The 25,875-nt window shown below is 40.4% G+C and overlaps 1 protein-coding gene across 3 annotated transcripts in view; it reads left to right on the top strand.

The window, feature by feature from the left end:
• Positions 1 to 25,875, top strand: part of fsip1 (fibrous sheath interacting protein 1) — a 416,185-nt gene that overhangs the window by 15,771 nt on the left and 374,539 nt on the right. The window contains exons 1-5 of one of the 3 annotated variants that reach the window (XM_072569085.1): positions 9,281 to 9,452; positions 12,379 to 12,552; positions 15,609 to 15,831; positions 20,645 to 20,713; positions 23,720 to 23,889. In XM_072569085.1, the coding sequence (XP_072425186.1) occupies positions 12,385 to 12,552; positions 15,609 to 15,831; positions 20,645 to 20,713; positions 23,720 to 23,889 (630 nt within the window). In that variant the 5' untranslated portion in view covers positions 9,281 to 9,452; positions 12,379 to 12,384. Of the gene's footprint in view, positions 1 to 9,280; positions 9,552 to 12,378; positions 12,553 to 15,608; positions 15,832 to 20,644; positions 20,714 to 23,719; positions 23,890 to 25,875 lie in introns of those variants that run through there. The other 2 variants (XM_072569084.1, XM_072569083.1) reach the window with 2 other exon arrangements.

Raw genomic sequence — 25,875 nt, 5'->3', positions numbered from 1 at the left:
ATTACTTGTAAGATCATTCCAGGTGTAGCCTGGAAGGTTTTTCTTCCTGAAGTGGAAGAAGTTTGAAAACCTGAAGTGAGATTCAGAAGCTGCAATTACTTCCAGAGTACTTCCAGTTCGTACTTGCCTGTACAAGTGGCCTCAGCAGATCAGCACAATTGAAGAGAAAAGAGAGATTTCTTTTTCCTCACTAGATCTGCATTTCAGTCATTTGCAGGTTCCAAGTCTCTTTGCATAACAACAGTGGATTTCTATATTCCAGTTTTTGTTCCCTTTAGTTGAAAACCCTTACTGTTGCCTCTCAGAGTTCTTGTTGGAGGTGATGGGAGGTTCCGCCCAAAATGCTTGTTCGCAGACTCTCTTGTGCAGATTAAAAAGGCTGCTATTATGAAATTGCTTCCAAATTTGTTAATCCATGTCTTTTGTACAATGTAACTAACCATTAATTGTCATTAGCTTGGATTTTCGTTTATTCATTCATGGGATGAGGGTTCCTCCGGAGACGCCAGCATATATTGCCTATCCCTGATAGCCCAGAGGGCAGTTAATAGTCAGCCATTTTTTCTACTGTGGATCTGGAATCACGTGTAAGCCAGCCCAAGTAAGGACAGCAGTTACCTTTCCTAAAAGACACTAGTGAATCAGATGAGTTTTTCCAAACACTGACCATGGATTCATGACCATCAATACTCACTTATTTCCAGATTTTTATTGAATTCAAATGCAACCTTTTGCCACATTGAGATTTGAACCCAGGCCCCCAGAATACTACCTGGGTCTCTTGACTAACAGTTCAGCAGTGAAACCCAGGCCACCACCTTCCCTTTCATTGGCTTTCATTGTCAGGTTGTGGTGAGCTAGAAAATACTGCTCATACTTTTGGGTGAACTATTGTTAGATAGTTCCTGTTTACCCTTAGAAATGTTCATTGAATTTCAAAAGATGGCTTATGATTTCTTCATGATGTACGTATAGTCTAGTCACAATACAAACTGGAATCCACAAAGGTAGCCATGTTTCCTCAATTTGCAAGATTTGTTGCCATTTTAAAATCAGATTGGCTCTTGTTGCAAAATATATTATAGTATAATTACACACTCGTGACATTTGTGAGCGGCACAGTGGTTAGCACTGCTGCCTCACAGCGCCAGAGACCCAGGTTCAATTCCCGCCTCAGGCGACTGACTGTGTGGAGTTTGCACATTCTCCCCGTGTCTGCGTGGGTTTCCTCTGGGTGCTCTGGTTTCCTCCCACAGTCCAAAGATGTGCAGACCAGGTGAATTGGCCATGCTAAATTGCCCGTAGTGTTAGCTGAAGGGGTAAATGTAGGGGTCTGGGCAGGTTGCGGGTCGGTGTGGACTTGTTGGGCCGAAGGGCCTGTTTCCACACTGTAAATAATCTAATCTAATACAAGATTGTTTGGAGATTTTCCACCTTTTAATTTTGCTTATGTTTGATGTATTCTTTGGTATAGAGTACGTAAAGTAGAACAATAGGGTTGAAAGGAAACAGGCAAGTATTGACTGATGCTTTACCGAATGCCACAGGGACCCTTGATGAATAAGACCTCAAGCTTAGAACCGTTCTCTATCTCCTCTGTCTGAGAGCAGCTTAGAAGTTTCAGTATTGCCTCTGCTGCATTCCCCCAGGATGCTGCAGGGGAACAGAGATGATAACTATTGTACAAGACTAGGAACAGGAATCTGACTGATCCCTTAACGTCAAAGCAAAAGTCTTCAGCATTTACATCATCATTGCCTGCAGACTTTACACAGCAGTAGAAAGTTCACATCACTTTGGCAAATGCATGAAGAGATCAGTCAGCTACTAATCTGAAAGTAGTTGATGGTCCTTTTAAGTAATGCTGGTGGAGGGTCTGTTGAACCTTGACGACATTTTTAGTTGTGCAATGTTAAGAGATCACATTAGCTGGAGTTTTGAGGTGATAAATTGTGCCATTTGTGTGAAGTCAGTGTTGTATGCCAACTGATGACACTTCTGTCATATGTTCCTAATGTGTGCACAAATGTCATTACTAAAGTGGCACTTTAGAATAAGCTATGCTGAAAGTGTGCACACGCAGCCAGGATGCCATTTTGCGACTAAAACACTATCTGTAATTCCGAAAATAAGTCAAATATCACAACCTTTTTCTTTTGCACTATTAGCATCCAAAAGTAAAAATTGCTGGACAGCAGTTTTATTGTACATCTGAATATAGGCACAATTGGGTTGCATTTCTTCATTGTGTCCTGTAATAGCAGATCATTTGCTAAAGGAATCATGGAATCAGGCCATTCAGCCCATTGAGTCCACACTGACCCTTCAAAGAGCCACACCCACTACTGTAGCATTTCCCATTGCTAATCCATCTAACCTACACATCCTGGACATTATCCACCTAAACTGCACAACTTTGGAATGTGGGAGGTAACTAGGGCACCTTGCAGAAACCCACACAGACACAAGGAGAACATGTGAGCTTCGCACAGACAGTCTCCCAAGAATGAAATTGAACCCAGATCCCTAGCACTGTGAGGCAGTCATGCTAACCACTGAGCCACCATGTGCCCTAGCTTTGTTTCCAAACTGCTGCAGTATTCAGCGTCACAGCTGCTCAGATGATCATTTATGAACATGTAAAGAAAAGGTTAATTATTCACCACAAGAAAAGGAACAGGCCAATCTGGGGTCAACATGATTAATTAGCAGCTTTTATTTCTCCACTTTAAGACAAAATTAAAGCACAGTAATCTAAAAGGCAATTTAATGTGAACATGTGTATAAGGTGATGGGTGTGGGATCAGATACTTAATCTTTTTTACAAGTTAAAATTTCTTGAGGTTATATTGTAACAAGAAGTTCAATTAACAGTTTCTGAAGATATGTTACCATAGTAACAATTCCCTTTTGTTCTTCACATCCTTTGATCTGCTTTAATAATTTTCTTCCATCATTTGTTCGTCTGCACAAGAATTTTTGGAAGAAGCTTCAGGAACTGACATATTTAAAAATAAGAAGAATTTCCTTTACAGATCCTGTCCCTTTCATCTTGCACCTCTGCTGCCATTTTCCCCTTCCAGGATTGTCTCGACTGTCAGACACTGACCACTTAACACGAAAAGCTCTATCCTTGTGCACTTCCTATCCTCCCAGGGCAATGTAAGCTTTTTGTGGAAAAAGAAAGAAATTACATGAATGACTTGAACTCATTTTACTCCTACATGTACAGATATACTATGACCGTGGTCCTGGTAGTATTGTACTAGGCTTTCATTACTGGTCTACATGAGATGCAACCTAGGAAAGCAAAAGTATATATTGAAGACCAAGAGGAAAAGATAATCTTTGTGACGAGAAAGATTTTCTCGATAATGAGTAGAAAGAAAAATGTGTCTGTCCCCATGAGCACGTAATTGCAACGATTTGAATAAAAGTATTATATTTATTTATTTAACAACCAAGATGCTGGAAATACTCATCAGATCTTGGTATGAGTTTGAACTCTAACAATTTGCTTCACCTGTTGTGGCTACACTTATGTTATCTCCTGTAAGAAACTGTATGTGGATATTCTGGTATTGAAGAATACAATAGATTTTTTATTACAAATAACTACTTTGCATAAATGTTACATTTCTCAGAAGTAGAAGTATTTGGCCTAATATTAAACTTCAGTAATACAGCAGCGGAGCATGCCTCTAACAGTGTACCATGCTTCAAGTGATTTAAGGTAAGATGGAATATGAGACCTCTGTATCCTCAGGTTATATGCTACAATATAGTGATGATATCATGAGCATGTCTCCTGAAGGTATCTTACGTATGAACAATGAAACATACATAATGGGCAAAGCTTTGAAGAGGTCTGAGCAATGTGGGCTATGATGAGATGTGTGGAAGAATCAGATGACAAATACAGTGAGGCCCATCTCAACATCACAAGCAACTTGAACCATCTTTTGCACTTTTCACAGATGGAATGGTGAGATTCTCACTAGGCATCACCAAGTTGCCAATGAATGACAATTACTGTTTGTTTAACACCTTGTTAATAGAAAAATTTGCTTCATTAATATTCTGCCTTCATCTTACAAATTTACAAATAAGTTTGACATGGGGAAAACTCAACAAGGAAACCCAAGTGAGCTTCTGGTGGATTTAGCTTACTGCTTGCTCTGAATTGGCTGCATATTGAAAACCAGGCATTAACATCACATGGCCATAGGTAGCCCATGTCCTCTGACATTGACCCCTGACATGCGCCAACCAGTACATCTCCAATTCACTTACAAGATATGTCTTCATTTCAATGCTGCACCCCAGGCTGTACTGATAGTTATCATTGTACTGCTGCAGCAGGACATTTTGCATTCAGGGGCACACTTAAAAGTGGATGGATGGATACGTGAATAACGAGGGTTTAGAGGGATATGGTTGGATAAAGAACAAAGGCACTGGCAAATCGGACTAGATTAATTTAGGATATCTGGTTGGCTGGACAAGATAGACCTGAAGGTCCATTCTCCTTGGTATACAGTTCTATGACTCTATGATGTTCCAGTTCATGGACTGGATTAGGCTGCATCTCTAGTCTCGTCACTTGCTATCATAGTGCTAACTCACTTTGAGTTTACCTAGATGCTCACATTATCCTTGCCATGAATCTTTGCACATTTTCCCTATTCCAGAGGTCCCAGGTTCATATTACTGCCATGCTGTTTAATATAGACACAATACTGACAGGTATCAGTGAGCCTTCCGTCAAGGGTTCCCAGCACGGCAAGTCAAGGGAAATGGATAATGTTCATCTCTTAGCAATTCCATTAAGCATGTTTTCATTTTTATTTCTCTTCTATGCCTACTGTCATACACAGTTCAAAATAAATTAATTGCCTCTTAGAGCCTGAGGGGTGGCACAGTTGCTCAGTGGTTAGTACTGCTGCCTCATAGTGCCAGGAATCCGGGTTTGATTCCAGTCTCGGGCGACTGTCTGTGCAGAGTTTGCATGTTCTCCCCATGTTAGGGGAAATGTGGAGTAATAGATAGGGGAATGGGTCTGGGTGGTTTACTCTTTGGAGGGTTGGTGTGGAATTGTTGGGCTAAATGGCCTGTTTCCACACTATAGGGATTCTATAATGACGGAAACCTCTAGTACTAATCTGTGCCCTGCTTGGTGTGGTCAGAGTCCCCCAGAATCCTTTCCTCGTAAGCGGTGAGCAACTGAATGAGGGGCAGAACACCATCTGTCTTGAGTCATTCTTTATTATTGTCAGCTGTTTTCCTCATGGAATGAAAGGGAGGCAGATACTAAGAGAGATAAAATTGGTGTCACAGCTATGTTCATATAGGATTTCTTTTTACGGTGACAGCAACTGCTGTCTGTTCTGTTTCTTTTCAGTGACTTGGATCAAGGCAGCTTCTTAAGTTCAAAATAAAGTTTCAGGCAGATCAAAGAGCATCATTTACAAGTTGATGGTCCTCCAGGCACAGTTGATATTTGTCTCAGTGTGCGTGCCGGGGAAGAACCTGTCGAGCACAGGGTCCTGCGTCACAGAACCAATTGGGGAAAGCCATTGCATATCTCAAAGGCACATTCCAGAAGAGATGTGCAATGGTCACCTTACCACTGCAGCTATCTCGAGGGCAGTGTGCCATGGAACAGAGACCTGGCATGCTTGAGGGATCTGCTGATTTGTGCCCTTCTCACCACCTATGTGCAGCTACATCTTGGTGCTTGTTAAAAAGTTCTAGCAATGAGGCAGCATGCCAAATGACTTTGACAGTCTGCTCAGGAAACTATTCTCGAATAGACAGGCAGGAGGCTGGAAGAGCACAGCAAGCCAGGCAGCATCAAGAGGTACAGAAGTTGACGTGAAGAAGGGTTACACATGAAATATTATCTTCTGCACCTCCTGATGCTGCCTGGTTTGCTGTGCTCTTCCAGCCTCCTGCCTGTCTACGTTAGATTCCAGCATCTGCAATTTTTTTTGTCTCAGGAAACCATTCAGCAGGATCGGCCTTCTCTTTTCCCACAAGGCTGGTGACCCTTCTCTGAAATGCGTCCAAGCATGTATATTTGTCCTTAAATAAAGAGGCCAAAACTGTATGCAGTAATCTTGCTGTGATCTCAACAATGTCATGTAGAGTTTCTGTCACTGTGAGCACCCTATTGATTCTAACCCAGAGGATTTGTTGCATAATTTCTGTATCGCTTGTTTCTCACTCGTTTGCTTTGAAACCAGAAACCCTTGCTTTTCCTGTCGTAAACAAATCGCTGCAACATATTTATAGCATTGAGATCTCAAATTTCAGACACAAATATATGACTGCCCTCTATTGGAAGATAGAAAACACAAATTTTCTTCTGAAAAGCTGATGGATGTGAAAACACTAAGAGTTGAGCATGATTCACAGCAGGTAACTAAACTGGGAGGAGAATCTGCGAGGAGTAAGTGAGGACTGCAGATGCTGGAGATCAGAGCTGAAAATGTGTTGCTGGAAAAGCGCAGCAGGTCAGGCAGCATCCAAGGAGCAGGAGAATCGACGTTTCGGGCATCAGCCCTTCTTCAAGGCTCATGCCCGAAACGTCGATTCTCCTGTTCCTTGGATGCTGCCTGACCTGCTGTGCTTTTCCAGCAACACATTTTCAGCTGGGAGGAGAATCTGAACAATAACACATTGTATTTATATAACTTATCATTTTTTTGGAGTACCAAGCTTAAATATTGCTGTAAAAGGATACTTTTTGTTGAGGCTTTTTGTCTTGAACTCTTTGGGCCAATTTACAAGAATGCTAATGTAAGAAGAAGGCCAGGGACCTGTGCTCAATTCCAGCCTTGGGGGACTGTCTATGTGGAGTTTGTACATTCTCCCTGTGTCGGTGTGGGTTTCTTCCGGGTGCTCTGGTTTCCTCATACATTCCAAAGGTGTGCTTAAATTGGAAGGGGATTAATATACTGGCAGGGAGATTTTTTAAAGCTGCTCAGGAGGATTTAAACTAGGAAGGGGGTGGGGGGCAGTGTGGGTGTGTGTGGTGGGACCCAGGGAGATAGTGAGGAAAGAGATCAATCTGAGACTGGTACAGTTGAGAACAGAAGCGAGTCAAACAGTCAGGGCAGGCAGGGACAAGATAGGACTAATAAATTAAACTGCATTTATTTCAATGCAAGGGGCCTAACAGGGAAGGCAGATTAACTCGGGGTATGGTTAGGAACATGGGACTGGGATATCATAGCAATTACAGAAACATGGCTCAGGGATGGGCAGGGCTGGCAGCTTAATGTTCCAAGATATGATGCTACAGGATGGCTAGAAAGGGAAGCAAGAGAGGAGGGGGGTGGGGGGGGGGTGGTGGTAATGTATTTGATAAGGGATAGCATTACAGCTGTGCTGAGGGAGGATATTCCTGGAAATACATCCAGGGAAGTGATTTCAGTGGAAGTGAGAAATAAGAAAGGGATAATCACCTTATTGGGATTGTATTATAGACCCCCTAATAGTCAGAGGGAAATTGAGAAACTAACTTGTAAGGACATCTCCGCTATCTGTAAGAATAATAGAGTGGTTACGGTAGAGGATTTTAACTTTCCAAACATAGACTGGGACTGCCATAGTGTTAAGGATTTAGATGGAGAGGAATTTGTTAAGTGTGTACAAGAAAATTTTCTGATTCAGTATGTGGATGTACCTACCAGAGAAGGTGCAAATCTTGACCTACTCTTGGGAAATAAATCAGGGCGGTGACTGAGGTGTCAGTGGGGGAACACTTTGGGGCCAGCAACCATAATTCTATTAGATTTAAAATAGTGATGGAAAAGGATAGATCAGAACTAAAAGTTGAAGTTCTAAATTGGAGAAAGGCCAATTTTGACGTTATTAGTCAAGAAATTTCAAAAGCTGATTGGGGGCAGATGTTTGCAGGTAAAGTGACAGCTGGAAAATGGGAAGCCTTCAGAAATGAGATAACTAGAATCCAGAGAAAGTATATTCCTGTAAGGGTGAAAGGAAAGGCTAGTAGGTATAGGGAATGCTGGATGACTAAAGAAATTGAGGGTTTGGTTAAGAAAAAGGAAGCATATGTAAGGTATAGACAGGATAGATTGAGTGAATCCTGAGAAGAATATAAAGGAAGTAGGAGTATACTTAAGAGGGAAATGAGGAGGGCAAAAAGGAGACATGAGATAGCTTTGGCAAATAGAACTAAGGAGAATTCAAAGAGTTTTTACAAATTAAGGATAAAGGGTAACTAGGGAGAGAATAGGGCCCCTCAAAGATCAGCAAGGCGGCCTTTGTGTGGAGCCACAGAAAATAGGGGAGATACTAAACGAGAATTTTGCATCAGTATTTACTGAGGGAAAAGCCCTCCTGAAACGTCGATTTTCCTGCTCCTTGGATCCTGCCTGACTTGCTGTGCTTTTCCAGCACCACGCTAATCTTGATACTGTTTCATATGATCCTTTAATCATTTGTGAGCAGCCGACAAGGGAATGATTGAGGAACAGCCTGCAAAGGGGGTGGAGTGTGGAGAAGCCAGTGAGCGGCAGAGGGAACGTGCATTGGTGGAGGGAGGGGGCAGGATTTGGGACCAGCCAGGTTAGGTGGGTTAGGGGTGGGGGGGGGGGAGGTTGGGATGAAGAGTGGCGAGTAGACAATGGGAATGGGTAGCCAATGTAGTTGGGGGTGGGGAAATGGGGGCAGCAGCCAATGCGGGGGAGCAGCCATTGTGTGTGTGTGTGTGCGGAGGGGGATAGTGGGGAGCAGCCAATGAGGGGGAGAGGTAGTAGGCAACAGACAAGGAGGTGGAGGGGGTATGGGGAGCAGATAATAGGGGGTGGGTAGCCAATGGGGTTGGGTGGAAATGTGGGGAGCAGCCAATGAAAGGGGCGGTGTAGGGCGAATGTAGGGAGCAGCCAATGAGGTGGAAGGTGTGCGGGGATCAGGTAGGGGTGATATGGGGTGTAGCCAAAGGGGGGAGAATGTGGGGAAAAGGCAATGAGTGGGCGGGGTGTGAGGAGCAGCCAATGAGGAGGAGGGGGTGTGAGGAGCAGCCAATGAGGAGGAGGGGGTGTGAGGAGCAGCCAATGAGGAAGAGGGGGTGTGAGGAGCACCCAATGAGGAAGAGGGGGTGTGAGGAGCAGCCAATGAGGGGGAGGGGGAGTTGAGCTCAGTGCAGAATTGGGCAGCAGCTGAGGAAGTGAAAGGAGTGCATCCTCCAGCTCGCGGCGAGGTGATGTCATGTTTACGGGGGGAGGGGGTGGGCAGAGCTCTGCACCAATGACAGTAGAGACAAATAAAGTTGAGTTTGTTTTGAATAGCAACACATCCGGGATCTGAGCGTCCTTAGTAACCGGACTCGCCCGCTTGCCCGTCCGAGAGAACGCAGGGAGGATAGTGAAGGGGGAGGAAGTGGGCGAGAGCTCCAGGATCCGGCCCTGAGCCTGGCGGGGGAGGTGTGTATTTGCTCTGGGTCGGGATTAAACCGAGTCGGTTCATTTTGCTGTTTACATAAACGTGAGCGAACCCTTTGGTTTGATGTCCCGCCTCTTCAGGTATTGAATTGATGTCTTTCACCGATATTAGTAAATATCAGGAGTAAGCTCACCGGTGCCCGGGCGTGAAATTTCATGAACTTGATTTCTCCGTGTTTTATTTTTCTGTGGGATTTTCTTCACGCCTTGGCTGGGCCAGCGTTGCCCTTGAGCAAGTGGTGGTGAGTCCTAGTGGTGCAGGTGAACCCGCTGCCCTTATAGGGGTGGGGTGGGGGGAATTTCAGGGTTTTGACCCAGCAACAGTGAAGAATCAGTGATTATTTCCAAGCCATGACGACGAGTGGGAACTTGCAGATGGTGTTCCCATGGTGAAGTTGGTAGAGATTTGGGCAAAAGAGATGCTGGCAAAAGAGCCTGGGTGAATTGCTGCAGTGCATCTTGAAGGTGATACATACAATTGTTACCATGTATTGGAGGTGGCGAGAGAGTGAATGTTTTAAGTATTGGATGTAGTGTTCACTCATTGATTGGCCTCCAAGATCCACTCTGGAACTGCAAGTTAATCCTGTGATTGGTGTTGGGATACCATGCTGTTTCCAGACTGTCAGAGTGACTGAGCACTAACGCCACTGCACACTGAATGCAGTGACAGAGGGAATACTGAATGGATATGTTGTCAGTTAAGAGAGGGCGGGTTTGTTCTAAATGGTGGTGAGCTTCATAGGTCATGTTCAACCCTCACCCATCCAGGCAAGTGGTGGAGAGCATTCCATCATAATCTTGACCTGCATCTTATGGAAGGTGGACAGGCTTCTACTGCAAGAAAGCAGGCCGTTGCGTTTGGCTGACTGTCCCTTGGCTTTGGTGATGTCTCTGTCATAACCATATAACTATATGTTTGTAGAGGTTGGAAGAGTCTGATGTACAGCTGGCATAATTGAATGATATCTGTGTGGATGAGGTGTAGTACAAGGACTCCTGAGTAGGATGTGATGTTCGGGGAGAAACAACACTGTGATTCATTGAGCACAGCGAGAGAGGTAGTATTGGGCATGATCTGAGATTTGAGACATTCCAGGATTGAAGTCAATGCGAATTAGGAAAAAAAACACTTCAGTGCTTGGCAGTCATGCTATGCACAAAAGAAGACTGGCTTCCAACAACGACAACAATCATTTTAGTCATAGTGTATTGCTGCAGTAGTTTTTCAAGGCAGTATCCTCGGCTCAACCAACTGCTTCATTAATGATCTTCCTTTCATCACAAGGGCAGGAGTGGGATGCTCATTGATGATAGGCACCGTTTGTAACTCCTCAGATACTGAACCAATCTATTTCCAAATGCAGCAAGACCTGGACAATATTCAGATTCAGCTGATAACTAGCTGTAATATTTGTTTCCCACAAGTATTAGGCAATGACTATCTCCAAGGAGAGCAAATCTAATCATTATCAGATGACACTCAATGGCATTACAATTGCTGAATTCCTCACTGGCAATGTACTGGGCATTAACATTAATCAGAAGCTGAACCGGATCAGTCAAATTGAAACTGGAGCAGTGAGGGGACTGTGGGTTCCTCAGTGAGTTACTCATCTGATTCCCCACAAGTAAGGAGTGTGATGGAACACTTTCCTGGATGAGTGTAGCTCAAACAAAACTCAATAAGTTCAATCCATCCAGGCAAAGGAGTCTGCTTGATTACCAACCCATCACGACTGTAAGTGTACATTTTCTTGATGGTACAGTGACAGCAGGATGTACTATATAAAGGATGCACTGTGGCAACTTGCCAAGGTTTCTTTGGCATCATCATTCAAACCTTTGACTTCTATTAATGTGGCAACAGAGTTATGGGAATACTACAAGCCACACAGCATTCTAACATGGAACTATGTTGCTGTTCCTTCAGTCACTGGATCAAGAACCTGGAACTTGCTTCCAGTGCTGTGGGCCTATCTACACCATGTGGATTTCAGTGAAATAAAGCTGGGGCACACCAATTTCTGGATTTATGAGTTGATTGATTGATTTGATATCTACATTTTCATTTAAGGTCAAACGTTTCATTCCCAACAGCCTTTGGGAAGTATTACATCACCTAATGTTTCAAGCTGCCAGTTCTAGTTAATGGGTAATGTTGATTGGTAAAATCCTTTGAGACTTGTTTGAATTTTTTTTAAAGCCTTGTGTCTGTAAAATTGCATGAAGAAGTGCACTAGTATTGCAGTAAGTCTTTGATTAGGCTCATAGTATTCAGCTTTGGTGTCTGCGTGGTCCAGTGGCACTACTATACTCCTTAGATCAGGAGGTGGTGGACCAGCCAGCTACTAAGACTTGAGCACAAGGTGTTGCATGACGCTCAGTGCAGTCCTGATTGAATGCTAAAACATTGGAGCTGCTGTCATTTGGATGAGGCATAAAACCAAGGGTCTTTTTTTGCCTCCTTGTAAAGGGTCAAATGACACTATTTTGAACAAAAACAGGGGTGTGTGGTTAGTTGTGTGCATGTAAAGCTAATTATCTGGTCTTTATGGGGCGGCGGTGGCTCAGTGGTTAGCACTGTTGCTTCACAGCACCAGGGTCCCAGGTTCGATTCCAGCCTCATGTGTCTGCATGGGTTTCCTTTGGGTGCTCCGGTTTCCTATCACAGTCCAAAGATGTGCAGGTCAGGTGAATTGGTAGGTACATTACTCAGAGGGAAATGGGTCTGGGTGGATTACTCTTTGGAGGGTCGGTGTGGACTGGTTGGGCCAAAGGGCCTGTTTCTACACTGTAGAGAATCAAATCTAATCACTTTGCGCACATTAGAGGGAATGTCTCTCACATTACAATAGTGTCAGTGCTTGTTGAAAAATAATTTAGTTAATTGGTTCCATTATTTTAGGTGATAATGGACATTGTTAGAGGCCAGCTTGATGAGATTTCACGCCCAGCATCTGATTCTCGAACTCGTCCTGGGAGCCGGGTGGCAAGCGCTGCATCACCAGACAGGCGCCGTTTGAGTGTGCGTTCCTCAGGAGCTATGGTGGTTTTAACTCCTGAACCAATTTTACCTCAGGTAAAATACTTGCTGTTTGAAAATCAATTGCTTCCCCCTCCACTCTTTCTGAATTGTTTCTTCAGGCAATCACATAATCAGAATTTATAAACATTTGGCTACAAGTGTGACCATTTTCAAATGCAGAATAGAGAAGTGGGTGGCACGGTGGCACAGTGGTTAGCACTGCTGCCTCACAGCGCCTGAGACCTGGATTCAATTCCCGCCTCGGGTGACTGACTGTGTGGAGTTTGCACGTTCTCCCCGTGTCTGCGTGGGTTTCCTCCAGTTTCCTCCCACAGTCCAAAGATGTGCAGGTCAGGTGAATTGGCCATGCTAAATTGCCCGTAGTGTTAGGTAAGGGGTAAATGTAGGGATATGGGTGGGTTGCGCTTCGGCGGGTCGGTGTGGACTTGTTGGGCCAAAGGGCCTGTTTCTATGCTGTAATGTAATCTAATCTAAGAATGCTGAGGCGATGAGATTGGAATGGTGGAGGAAAGAGCTTTCATTTCAAGTTAGAAGGACATCTGGAGTTGCAAGACTCATTCCAGAGAATCTCAAGCTCTGTGATGGTGTTCAAATTTTTGGTTATTCTTTAAAGGAGTTGTAAAGGCTAAGTTACTAATTTATTTTGTAAAATTGTCAATTCAGCACTTAAAGTGCAGATAGATACTGGGTAATGGTATATTTGTAAATAATTATTTTGGCAGAATTTTGTTTTTGAGGTACTGCATTTTGGTAGGAAAAATAGAGGCATAGACTATTCCCTTAACGGGAAAAGACTTCACATTTCTGCTTTCAAATTTCACAGAGGGACGTAAGAGTCCTAGTTCAGAATTCTCTTAAGGGAAACATGCAGTTTCATTTGGTAGTTAGGAATGCAATGTTAGCATTCATTTCAAGAGGGCTAGAATACAAGAGCAGGGCTGTGTTATTGAGAGTGAATTAGGCATTGGTCAGAGTGTATTTGGAATATTAGGGCGCAAACCTGCTCACATGTCGAGGGAAGGATGTGCTGGCGTTGGAAGGAGTGCAGAGGGGTTTATTATAGTATTCCCAGGGATGAAGGGCATGTCATATGAAGAGCGGTTGAGGACTCTAGGTCCATACTTGATGAAGGATGAGGGGTATCTCATTGAGATGCTGAGAGATCTCGATAGAGTAGATGTTTCCATTACTAGGAGAGATGAGAACCTGAGGACATAGCCTTCAAGTAACCCTTTAGAACTGAGATGAGGAGTAATTACTTCAGCCAGCGGGTGGATAATCTGTGTAACCTATTGCCACAAAGGGGTATGGATGCCAAGTCAGTGAGTGTATTTAAATGAGAGAGAGATTCTTGGTTAGGAATGGGATCAATGGTTATGGGGAGAAGGCAAGAGAATGGAGTTGAGGAACATTTCAGCCACGTTTGATGGAGCAGGTTCGATGGACTGAATGGTCTACCTCTGCTCTTATATCTTACGGTTTTGTGGAGGAGAATAACTGTAAACTGAGGATATAATAGAACTGTGAGCAAGACTTGGCATTTGAAAATAGAAATCAACCCACAAAATTGTGAAGTAATGCACTTGAGGAGGACTGACAAGACAAGGGATAACATCATGAATGAAAGGACCGTTAGAAAGGATTAAAGATCAGATGGCCCTTGGTGTGCAAATCCATAGATCCTTTAAGGTAGCAAGGGAACTAGAAAAAGTAGTTTAGAAGGCATATGAAGTACTTGCCTTTATCAGTCAAGGTTATGCCTTAACTGGTGTACTGTGTGCAATGTGATTGAGTTAGAGAGGGTGCAGTGGAGATTTACCAAGTTGTTGCCTGGGCTGGAAGGCCTGAGCTATGAGGACAGGTTGGAATTGTTTTCCTTGGAGCAGTGAAGATTGAGAGTGGTCTTGTTAGAGGTGTTTAAGGTCACTAGGGACATAGATTGAGCAGATAGGAAGACACTTTATCTTAAAGTAGAGGGACCAATAATCAGGGGCATAGATTTAAGGTCAGAGGTTAAGAAGAGGTATAAGAATTTTTTTTAACCCAGAGGGTGGTGGGAGCCTGGAACTCACTTCATGTAAGGATTGAATCAGAAGCTCTTGTAACATTGAAGCTGATTTAGATGTTCTGTTGAATTGCTGTAGCCTTCAGGGTTGTGGGCCAAAAGTTGAAAAATGGATTTACTGCAACTGGATCTTTTTCTGTGTGGATATGGTGGGCCAAATGGCCTCTTTTTTTTTATGCTGTAAATGGTTATGAGAATTTATTACATGTGATGCCATGATGACAGAAATGAAGTTGTTTACAAAGAAGTGGCAAATTTTCCTTTTATTGCATAAGAATAATAGCTTGTACTTTAATAACCTCTCACATGCTGCACATATCTACAATGAAGAAAGAATTACTTGGTGAATGGTAGCACTTTCACCTCTGTGACAAAGATAGTAGGTTCATGCTCCTCTGCAGATGCTGACCCTGTAGTGCAGGGGGACTATGTGGTCATATGTTCTGTCATTTGGATGAAATTGCAAACTGTCCCATTGGAAGAGAGAACAAGCTCAAAGGAAAGAAGATAACTGAAGGGCCATTGAGATTTGAGACATTGACAGTGAGGTTGGCGTGCTGACTGTGGAAGTCACAACATGGACGGTCATGCATTTGGTTATACAAAACTTTGAATGTTCTGTGATACAAAAGTAAAATGCTGCAGATGTTTGGAATTTGAAATAAAAATTTAAAATGTTGGGAACATGCTGTAAAACTGGTTGCAAGCGTAGGGAGAGAATGGGTTCACACTTTAGGTTGATTACCCTGCATTTGGGGGTGAGGTAAAAACATTTTTAATCTGAATTAATTTTTGTCAACAAAACATCATAATCTGATTCTACCTCTGCCCTGCCCTATTTTGTTCTTTTTATGTATTTTAGACTAGTTCGGAACCTTATGTTTACATAGCAATTAAAATGATCACCGCTGTGTCAGTCTAGGAATGTATGGCTTCGTAGTTATTACCTTATGTTTAGAAATAGCTCAATTTGGAGAAATTGAAACATCCTGTTAGGGAAACTTTGTCTATGTTTTGATTGCAGGAAAGGTCTGACCCTTTGGATAATCATATTAACTCCACGGATTCCACAGCATATTCTTCCTTTGAGAATTTGGACAGTCAGCATGAAACCTTTAATGAGCAAGATGGAGTGAACAGTTTGGATATTGACAGTGTAGATGCCAGAACACCCTGTGAATCTAAGTTATCACCAGAGGAACATTTGGACTCCATTGTACAAGAAATGCATGTGTCAGACAAATCAGGTATCATTACTGCATATAATAATAGTTCAAAATTTTAATATTTCAATAATGATTTTTTATAATTGCTGCCTACTTTGCACGTAAGTATCAGGAAGAAATGTCAACATTATCGTTAATTGTGGCCATTTGCCTCCCTTGTAGACTGGTTATGGAGATTCCTTGATTGTGCACATAATATTTTGCAGCATGAGGGAACCATCAATCATTTTCATTTTACTTTTGTATTTCTTCAACATAACTCTACAAGCTCATTGAATTGGAGGATGAGGTATTTTATAGGTATACTTGTATTTTATAATGTGAGAATGTGCTGGATCAGATTTCTGATGGCGGTGGTAAGAGATCAGCATTATCTCTCCTGTTTGAGCTAATGTTTCTTTTTAACTATCTAGTACCTTTCTATTCCTCTTTCTAGTCCCTTTTTGCTTTGTTATATGTTGAGTTGAATGGTTTTGTTTTAAACTTGGTGCAAAGATCTTTCTAATTATGTTTGCAATTTCTACCAGTTTTTATTTCATGCACTTCCTTTGGGCATCACTGCTTTTTTTTAATAAATTACACAATATCAGGTTATAGTCCGATAGATTTAGTTGGAAGCACTAGCTTTCGGAGCACCGCTCCTTCGTCAGGTGGTTGAAGGAGCAGCGCTCCAGAAGCTAGTGCTTCCAATTAAACCTGTTGCACTACAACCTGATGTTGTGTGATTTTTAACTTTGTACACTCCATATCATATTTTTCTTTTGTATGTTTCCAATAACTTTTTGTAATCTCTATTCACACACATTTATTGATGAACTGGATCTTATTGTGTTCGGCCTGGAACCGGCCTCCAGCGTGTTGACCCCATATCGTCCTCATGATCAAAAGACACATTTCTATCTCTGTACTCTTTACTGTCTTGCCACTCTGCTGCTGAAATTTTAAATTGTGCTTCGTCACCTTTAAGACGGATGCCATGGCAAGTACTCCAATCTCACTTTTCTCCAAGTTCAGGTCATCCAAGTCTCTTTTGCATACATTTCAAACCTCTATCATGTTCTGTTCATCCATTAATCTGACCTACTTTGATCATACATTTGGTCTTGCTCATGTAATGCCTCAGGTTTAAAATTTTTAATCTTGTATTTAGTTGGCATCAAACCCTTTCTCTTCATAATTGTTATAACTTCTTCAAGCCTGCCCTTTTATAGATCTTTTGACTTCTCTGGTATCATTTCACCCCTTGCTGCTTTCCTCAAAAATAGTGGAATCTTTGTATTGATATGACCAGACCTCAAATGAGGTTCTCTATTTCAATCCAATTCTAGATGAAATACCCCAAACTGTTAGCCTCCCAAGTGAGAAGCGATGAACTGGCTCCCATTCTTTATTCACCCACCACCTTGGTTGATTGCAACAAGGTTAATTTCAAAGGGATTCACTTGCTTGTAGATATTTTTCTCCCAAATCTAAATAATCTTGTGTTTTATAAAGAGGGATTTTCTTGAGTTAACAATGGGTGAGTTTAATAATCAATAAATGCAAGAATAGTTAATAACACAACATGCATGCTGATAGATTAGAAAGAAATGAATTAAAAAAAGGAAAAGGTCAAAATTTTAAAATAAAACAGATTTATGGATTAGTCTGAATTGTTTGTCAGGAGTGGATGGTTTAACATTACGGCTGTTGTGGTGAAGGATAATGTTAGTGTTGACATTGGTTGCTGAACAGTTGAGTTTGAGATTCTTGGATTTGTAAGCTGATCAAAGTTCTTTCGACCCAATTTCCTTTTTTTTCATATAAATGGCTTGTAGCACTTTGAATAAGGGAGAGTCTTTACCTGCAACAAAAAGGTTACTAGGGAATAGTTCTTCGACTGTGACCATCAAAACATGCCCAGGCTCAAACACAAGCTGATACATACAGGAGTGTTCAATTCCAATAGCTCTTTCTGTTATTATTGAAACTGGCTTTTTAATCCTAGTCCTCGTCTTTCTTTTTGAATAATACAGAAATGAAGTCTGCAGCTTGAGAAATAATCTGTAAGGGATGGCTTGCCTTTGAGCATGATTATTGGCCTTTCATTATCTTTGTATTCGCAAGAGATTACAGTTCATTCCATTTGAAGTCTCTTTCAGCACTTTTGGTGTCACGTTCCATTGATCTCTCTCTCTCTCTCTCTCTCTCTCTCTCTCTCTCTCTCTCTCTCTCTCTATCTCCAGAAAACCGCTCAATTTGCATACAAAGGATATTTCCCTGCATGGGAGAGTTTAGGTCCAGAAGGCATAGTCTAGAATAAAGTGTCGCCAGTTTAAGGCTGAGATGAAGAAGGGTTTCTTCTGAGTGTTGTGAGTCTTTTGAACTCCTTTCCACAGAGAGAGCTGGAGGCAGAATTCTTCTGTACATTTAAGGCTGAGATAGATTCTTGATTAGTAGGAAAATGGCTGTGAGGAAGGTCCAATCAGCCATGATCCTGTTGAATGATAGAGCAGGCTTGGGGGAGCTGAACAACCTACTTCTATTACTATTTCTTATCGTCTAGCTGCGGTCATGTCTGGCTGTATCAGCCATCCTTTTAAAAAAAAGTACACTTTGGAATTAAAAGTTCAAAAATTTCCACAATACTTCAGAGTTCTGACCCACCATCATATCAGTTTCTACAATTATTTTTGCTTTGATTTTCAGCTGCAGAAAAAATTATTTGCTCCTTTATTCATGGTCTCCTGCAGAACAGCACAGTTCCATCACCCCTACACTTGTGGTTGAGAAGTGACTTTTTGAATACCAACTTTGTCAAGCTATAGCATGTTCTTTTATCTTTGGTTTTAAGTTAAATGATACAGTTCAGATAATTTCTTTAGAATTCAGATCAAATATTGCTGCTCCTCATAAACAGTCTAACTAAGAATTAATGGAAATTTCAAAAGAATCATGTCTTTTTTTCCACAGAAAAGTATTGTGTATTGTGAGGATCAGTTTTCTCATGCCTGAGTGTAAATGCAATAATTCCCAAGCAAAATTCATACTGATCAAACAGAAAGACCTGACATCAAAAATCAGTGAAAAATACCAAAAACATTTAGTCAGCCAGAAATAATTTTATCTCACCAACATAGTGAACTGTGCATTTAAAAAAAAATTCTTGTCAGGGTAAAAGTTTCCAACACTGGTGAATAGAAAGATCTCCTGTTTCAGGTACTCAGTACTGGCACTGAAAGCCGACAAATTAAATGCTGTATACCCACCTGCTGAGTATAACATGCTTCTCTGTCTTTATTTCAGAGTTTCTATCCCCTGTGGTACAAGTGCAATTTCTTTCACATTTCTTCTCAGCAACTTTTTGAGCCTCTCCGTAGCATTGACAATGAAATGCTGGGATATGATAATTTTGTGCCACAAGCCTATATCCACTCTAAACTGAGTGCCAGATAAGTGGATGCAAACAGTCAATGCTAAATTAATTTGATATGGGTTTATGCAGTCACTGTATAATGTGAACACAACAATGTGTGCTGAAGTTCTTGAGTTAAAGCGTACAATGCTAAGCCAATATCCTGCATATGATGTAAGAATGTTCTAACCTGATTTGTAAAAAAAAGAGTTGTGTTATAGTTCCCATGGGAGGTTAGTTTCTGAAACAGTTTACCCCTTGTGAAAATGAAATACCTTCTTGGTGGTCATGACTTTACAGGGCTCAGTCTGACAATAACTTGGCTCTAAATAGATTGTAAATTAGAAATTTGAGTACGTAGATCTAGTGTTCAATTTGTGTTATTAAAGATAACAGTTGTTAAATCACTGTCAGAAATTTTACAATGGAATTGTGAGAAAGATTTTTGTAAATCTTTCAAAGTAAAAGAAACAATTAACTTGAATTTGTATTATTGTTGGTTAAACCAAATGCACACTACGACTATTGTCACATCTCAGGCTGTGTTGAAACTATGATGCCTCTTCACACTTGGTTGGCTTGTAAAGAAATTGTGGGTTTCTGGATAACAATCTTTTAAATGCAAGTGAGAGGGTAGAAATCTTGCAGTTATACTGTGCTTTGCTATATCTTCAGGAAATCTTAAAACAGTTTACACGTACTGAAGTATTTTTTGAATTGTGGTCAATGTTTTAGTAATAATGGGTTGCATACATGAAGGTCCTACGATCTATAAGGGAGATGAGCATCCAATAAAATTGCTCTAAATTACCTTGGTTGAGCATTCAGTGTCAACCAAACCACTGGATGACCTCCCCGATTTCTTTTTAATAACTCATAGAATCTATTACACCCAACGTTTGCCAGGCGCTGTTGAGTTCACATCTGAAATACGGTGCATAGTATTTGGTGTCTCTGACTGACTGATAGATTGTTATGGAGAAGATAGCAGTTAATGTTGACTGTCGGTTAGCTGCTGAGCTTTGTTTAAATTTTAAACTAGGCAAGTTGATTGGTCAAAGCAATGCCAGAGTCCACTTGCCAATCAGTCAGTATTCTTTTGCAGTATGAATGTTGTTTTCCATTTACCTTGGTACTTTTTGCAAATTGTCCTAATGAGCAGAAAGTAAAGACAAAGTGTGTCTTTTCTCACAAATGCTGATTTTCTGAATGGTGAAAGGACTATCTGTTTGATTTTGTTGTATATTTAGGTAAACCAGTACTCTTTCATTGGAATGAGGGGACTCTGCTCAAATATCAATGCAATTTAAATATGAGGAAGCCAAAAATCTATCAAAATTTTCAGAAATTATGTGGTACAACAGAATAAAATACAATTATGATCACCCACACTGATTTTTCCCTCTCTTTTCTTTCATTCAAAAATTCTATCTACTTCAGCTGACTGTGAAGTGGACCCAGAGAATCATTTGTCTACTGCAGATCAAACCAAACCATCAAAGGAGTCTGGTAAGACGAAGTATTTTTCCAATATTGAAAAGAAATGTAATTTAATCTATTTAGACAGACTTGGCTCCTTTTATCTGTTATAAAGAAACCTAATCTAGGTTGATACTTAATCTTGGTTGCTAAAAGTGTTCTGCAGGAAATTATTTCAAGCAGTCTAAACTCATTTTGTAGTGTATTGACAAATTTGTCACTAAATTGACCATTGTGATTGACTTCTGATTGAATTTTAAAAATGGAGAAATTGGAATTAGTGTGCCTGCATGTTTCCAAATAATGGTACCAGTTATTTGGACACTGCAGCGTGTTAGGAAAATGGGCAGTCACACTGAGATTCTGTTCATATAGTAATAATACTTAGCTTTTTGCTTGACAAATTTCTGTTTATTAATTCTGTGAGATTTCTGTTTATTAATTTAAGAATCCACATAGACAAGGGCTTTTTATGGGTGATTTTACATTGTCTTTTGAGGTAGTGTGACTGATTACAATGAGGAATGAATTGCCAAAACACAAATACTTTTCCCTAAAAAACAAAAACAGAAATTGCAGATGCTATCAGTTTTAAAGAAGGGTCGCTGGGCTTGAAATGCTAACTCTTTTTTCTCTTCACAAATTCTGCCAACTTGCTGAATTTCTCCAGCAATTTCTGGTTTTGCTTGTTTCTGATGTGTAGCTGCAGTTCTTGTTTCAACAAGAATACTTCTCCCTAACTTCTCACTTGGTCTTCAGACTTTTTATATCAACAGAACTAGTAGCCCCCTACTGAATTTGGAGACTGATGATGAAGTGTGTCACCACCATAGTCAGAGTTAGATAAATCAGAGAATTTGTCATCTTAAGTTAATTTACTAGCATGTTGGCAGTTCTTTGTAATATAAATGTACAATAAGTGAAATCACACTTTTCACTAATTTTGCATGTGGTTTTGAAATCCATAGAATGGTTCTGGATATCTGTATAAGTCAGATTTTCAAAACGTATAATTAACAAGCTGAACAAATATTCACCATTGTTTTCTTCAGTGAAATATTTTTTGCGTAAATTCAGGAGGCAATATCCAATTTTCCTGAAATCTATTATTGCCGTGTTTAAGTGTGAGAGTCAATAATAGTTAATTTCCATTTGTAAGAAATTCATAAAAAAAAACACAATGTGTTTATAAATTATTTGTGCAAAAGAAATTTTAAATAATTATCTTTGTGGTAAATGTGAATGGAAGTTTAAAAAAAAGGCATTATTTTTGTTTCTGATCCCATGTGGTTGTTCTGCATGAAAATAGTAGAAATCACATTTATGTTGTGTTTGGACCAAATTTTCAAATATTCCAAGTACGGTGGTCTTGATATTGTTCTTATATTCCAGCAGTGACAAGTGGGAATTTATTGTGGACAGATATTCGGAGGATTAAATCCTAAAACTGCAACTCCCAACACACACATCTACATATTTTATAGTGGCTAGTAGTGTGGTGTCTGAATGATAGTCAGAAAACAACATTTTCCTGTCATTTCCCCACCCAAGATGTACATCACTATGACAGTGTGGGTTCCTAAGGATTTGGGAAACCCGGCAGTGAAATGGAGGTAGAAGCTACTATTTTGTGAATGGGTGTCTATTTTACATCTTGTGCACCAGGAAAAGCTTGAGTGATTCTTTCAAAGAGCTTTCAATGCCCTGTCTTCTGTAAATTGCAACCTCTGACTAGCCACTTTCAGGATTATCGGCTCTATTTCCATTATCGGACCTTGAACTACAGCCTGTTCATATAGCAATTGTTGGGGAACCACTCTCAAATGTCCCTGACTGTAGTCTCCATGCTTTGATTTTTCCCAAGCAGCAGCCAGCTAACCTGTTCATTTTGGGTCATTGGAAAACGGGAGATTTTCAAAATGTGATGTCCCATTGTTGTATGTAATAAGATTCCCCACCCCCCCCATCATGTTCGTGGTCCCTCTAGGTTTCTATTCTGTCACAGACTTTTCTTCGATCCTCAGAATATCCCAGAAGTAATGCTATGAACTTGAGATTAAGTTATTACACAAAAATAAAACTGCAACTTTTTTTCTGCTTTTCTCATAGGAGAAGAATGGGCATATGTCATTTAGAAAGGGATTTGAGAGGAAGATGGAAGATCATGCTTAATTGTTTATTGTATGCCTACTCACTTCTATCCTTTATGCCTGGATCCTCATGCACATTTATAATATAGAAGTGGAGAGAGCAAAATGACAGACTTTCAGTGGAAAGGGGCGACATTTGTAATATGTTCCACTAACTAGGCATTACTATTTCAATGAAAGCAAACAGAACAGAACAAAATAAAATAGAACTTCAACTGAGGTACACTGTATCGTTTGGTGCTTTAGTGATCATTAATGGTATATAATAAACAGACTTTAAGATAGGATTAAGTTTTGTTTTTATTTAAGTAAAGGCTAGATTTTACCAACTCTTTTTGTCGACAGGTTGGAAAGTGGGCTGGGGAGCCTGATTTCTTCCCTTCATCACGACTTATTACCTAAGGCAGGTATATCAGTGGCACAGCTACCCACTAGAGTAGCCACTAGAGACAATTAAGTACCTAATTAAGGACTGCACCTTGCCTGCGCCAGCATTTTACCAGGGTCAGGAGTGGCACTGCTGCTTCAAAGGAAGACTTATCCAAGGGCTCATGGGGAGGAACATTCCTTACCAGCTACTCTCTGGCCCATTTAGGAGCCGTTCTGTGGCAAAAGGCACCGTCATGGTGAAGACATTGCTACTGGAACATTTACCCCCAGCCACTCCCTCCGCAGACTCCTTCCCTGACCCCTCAACAACCACCACCAACTCTGATTGCTGAGGACTGCTTGGCTAGCCCTGTTTTGCTGAATAAGCCTACCTTGTCTCTAAGGATGCCTTCCTTATCTGCCTCTTCCCTGTCCTGCAAGATTTTGATGAAAAACTTCCTCAATTGTGGTGATATTCAGCCTTTGTGTTGCTAATATAATGAATGCCTTTTCCTAGACCACAATAAGCAAGAAGATTTGGATTATAAAGCTGAAGATGCCCAACTTGAAGAGGCAATAATGAAAATGGAAAAGCTGGATAAAATTTTGGTTATGAAGCAGGAGAAAGAAAGGCAAGTGAAGAAACAAGGAGAAGAGCTAAGGAAAAAGCTTTGGGAGGAGCTTCAGGTAAATCAGCATCAAGAAACCCCTGTAAATTTCTGATCCTTTTCTATCATTTTTCTTAGTGTCATATATTGAGCAATGAGTACATTTTATGTTTTTAATGTAAGTTAAAAAAAAAATCTTTGCTTTCTATCACTGAGTTGAAAACTTAAGAGTTTGCTGTGACAGCTAACAAGTAAATATTACTGTCTGTTCTGTCATGGTAATTCTCACATATTGCATACACTTATTTAGCTCATTTTTGCATGTTTGCTAACATTGCGTTAAAGCATCCAACTTCACATTTACGCTTTCAAAATTGATTTTTAATTATAGGGTCCACTAAAGTCAAAAACAGAATGAACACTGGCCATTGAAATTAAAATAATTAAAAGTCATAGTATTTCATACTGAAATTCCATATTTAATATCTTTGAATCCTCTGGTAGTTGCTAATGATGTTGCATTGATGATGAAGACCTTAACTCTCTGATTAAGCATCTAGCTGATTAACATTATTAAGTTGTTGGTCCTTTGCAATGGCCTGGGAGCCTATTAATCTTCTGGTCCAGAGATAGAGACATTGTCACTGTACTGCAAGTATCCCGCCCCAGCTGAATACACTTATACTTTATTTAAACAATTAACAGTGATGGTATTTCGATTGTTCTTTTATTTGGTGTTAGATAGTTCTTGAAACTGTTGTAGATGTTTCAGGAGAACCTCAAATCCCAGGGCCATAATTATTTTAAAATGAGAATAGGTCATTCAATATTCTAGCTATATCTTATTAACATGTGCTGTTTCCATGATGGGAACTGGGATTATGTAATTAAACCTAATGTTTCATCACCTAGATATTAAATATCACTGTTTTATCTTTATAGATTGTAGACTGTGAAAAATTGACTCAGTTTCATCATTACTGCCCTATATTCTCTGTGAACCAATCGCACCTTTTAATCTCATTTCTCCCTTGTTCACTCTGACCTTTCAGTTGTTTCATTGCCTGTTCTCTAAGTTGGAATTACTCCGAGGTTATAAGAATTGGAATGGAAGTTTCAACAAAATTTTGTGATTTTCCTCAATCAGTGAAATTGTTTGATTGATAACTTTGAGACTGCTGATGGGAGGTGATGAGGACAGAGCAGTATTAGAAAAGAAAAATAAAAGAATATTGCAACATAGATTGAGCACTTTTTCAAATCTAACTCTGTGCAGTAAGTTTTAATTATACAAAGAAATAGGAATGACAGGATAGAAAAATGTATTTTATGAGAGAATCTTGGGGGATAATGTGCCCCAAGTAATTGAAGTAATTGGGAAAACAGGAGGTGGTTTCAAAGTTAATTTAAAAAATGGACAAACTTGAAATGAGAAAATGGAAAAACTAATACGGAAGTAAGTGCTAGCTTGGAAGTTAAGCAATAAAATGTGTCCTATTCTCGGTAATCAGTAGCAACACAAAATGACTGTAAGATGATTCAAGAATATTAAATAGGGATGCATTTTCAGCCTTACTATCTAGAAATGGTTTGTCAGATTGCATCTAATCTAATATAATCCTCTACCTTTTGCAAAATCTGTCTGGTTTCATTTCCTTATTGAATGAAAATCATGCAGTTTCTTCCATGGTGATTAATTTGTTCTAACAACACCTACTGACCAAAATTTACTGATGAAAATATAACTTAGGATATGCAATTATGGAGGCAAGTGATGATAAAACAATCGAGGGAGATAAAGTGAAAAAAAAGACAATTGCAGCTATATGAAGGTACTGACAAGCTTTGAAGACGATAGAAGACTAACATGTTAGACTTGTCTCACTCAAATTTGGATCACTAACATTAAGTAGCAGATTTTAAAAATTTGATCAAGGACTGTGGGCGTCACTAACACAGCTAGCATTTTTTGTCCATTGCTATTGTCCAGATGTTAAGAGTCAACCACATTGCTGTGGGTCTGGAGTTACCTGTAGGCCAGACCCAGGTAAATTAATGGGTTTTT

Source organism: Chiloscyllium punctatum, chromosome 4 (genome assembly GCF_047496795.1).
Source record: "Chiloscyllium punctatum isolate Juve2018m chromosome 4, sChiPun1.3, whole genome shotgun sequence".
NCBI classification, from domain to species: Eukaryota; Metazoa; Chordata; class Chondrichthyes; order Orectolobiformes; family Hemiscylliidae; genus Chiloscyllium; species Chiloscyllium punctatum.
This window is presented reverse-complemented; position numbering and strand designations above follow the sequence as displayed.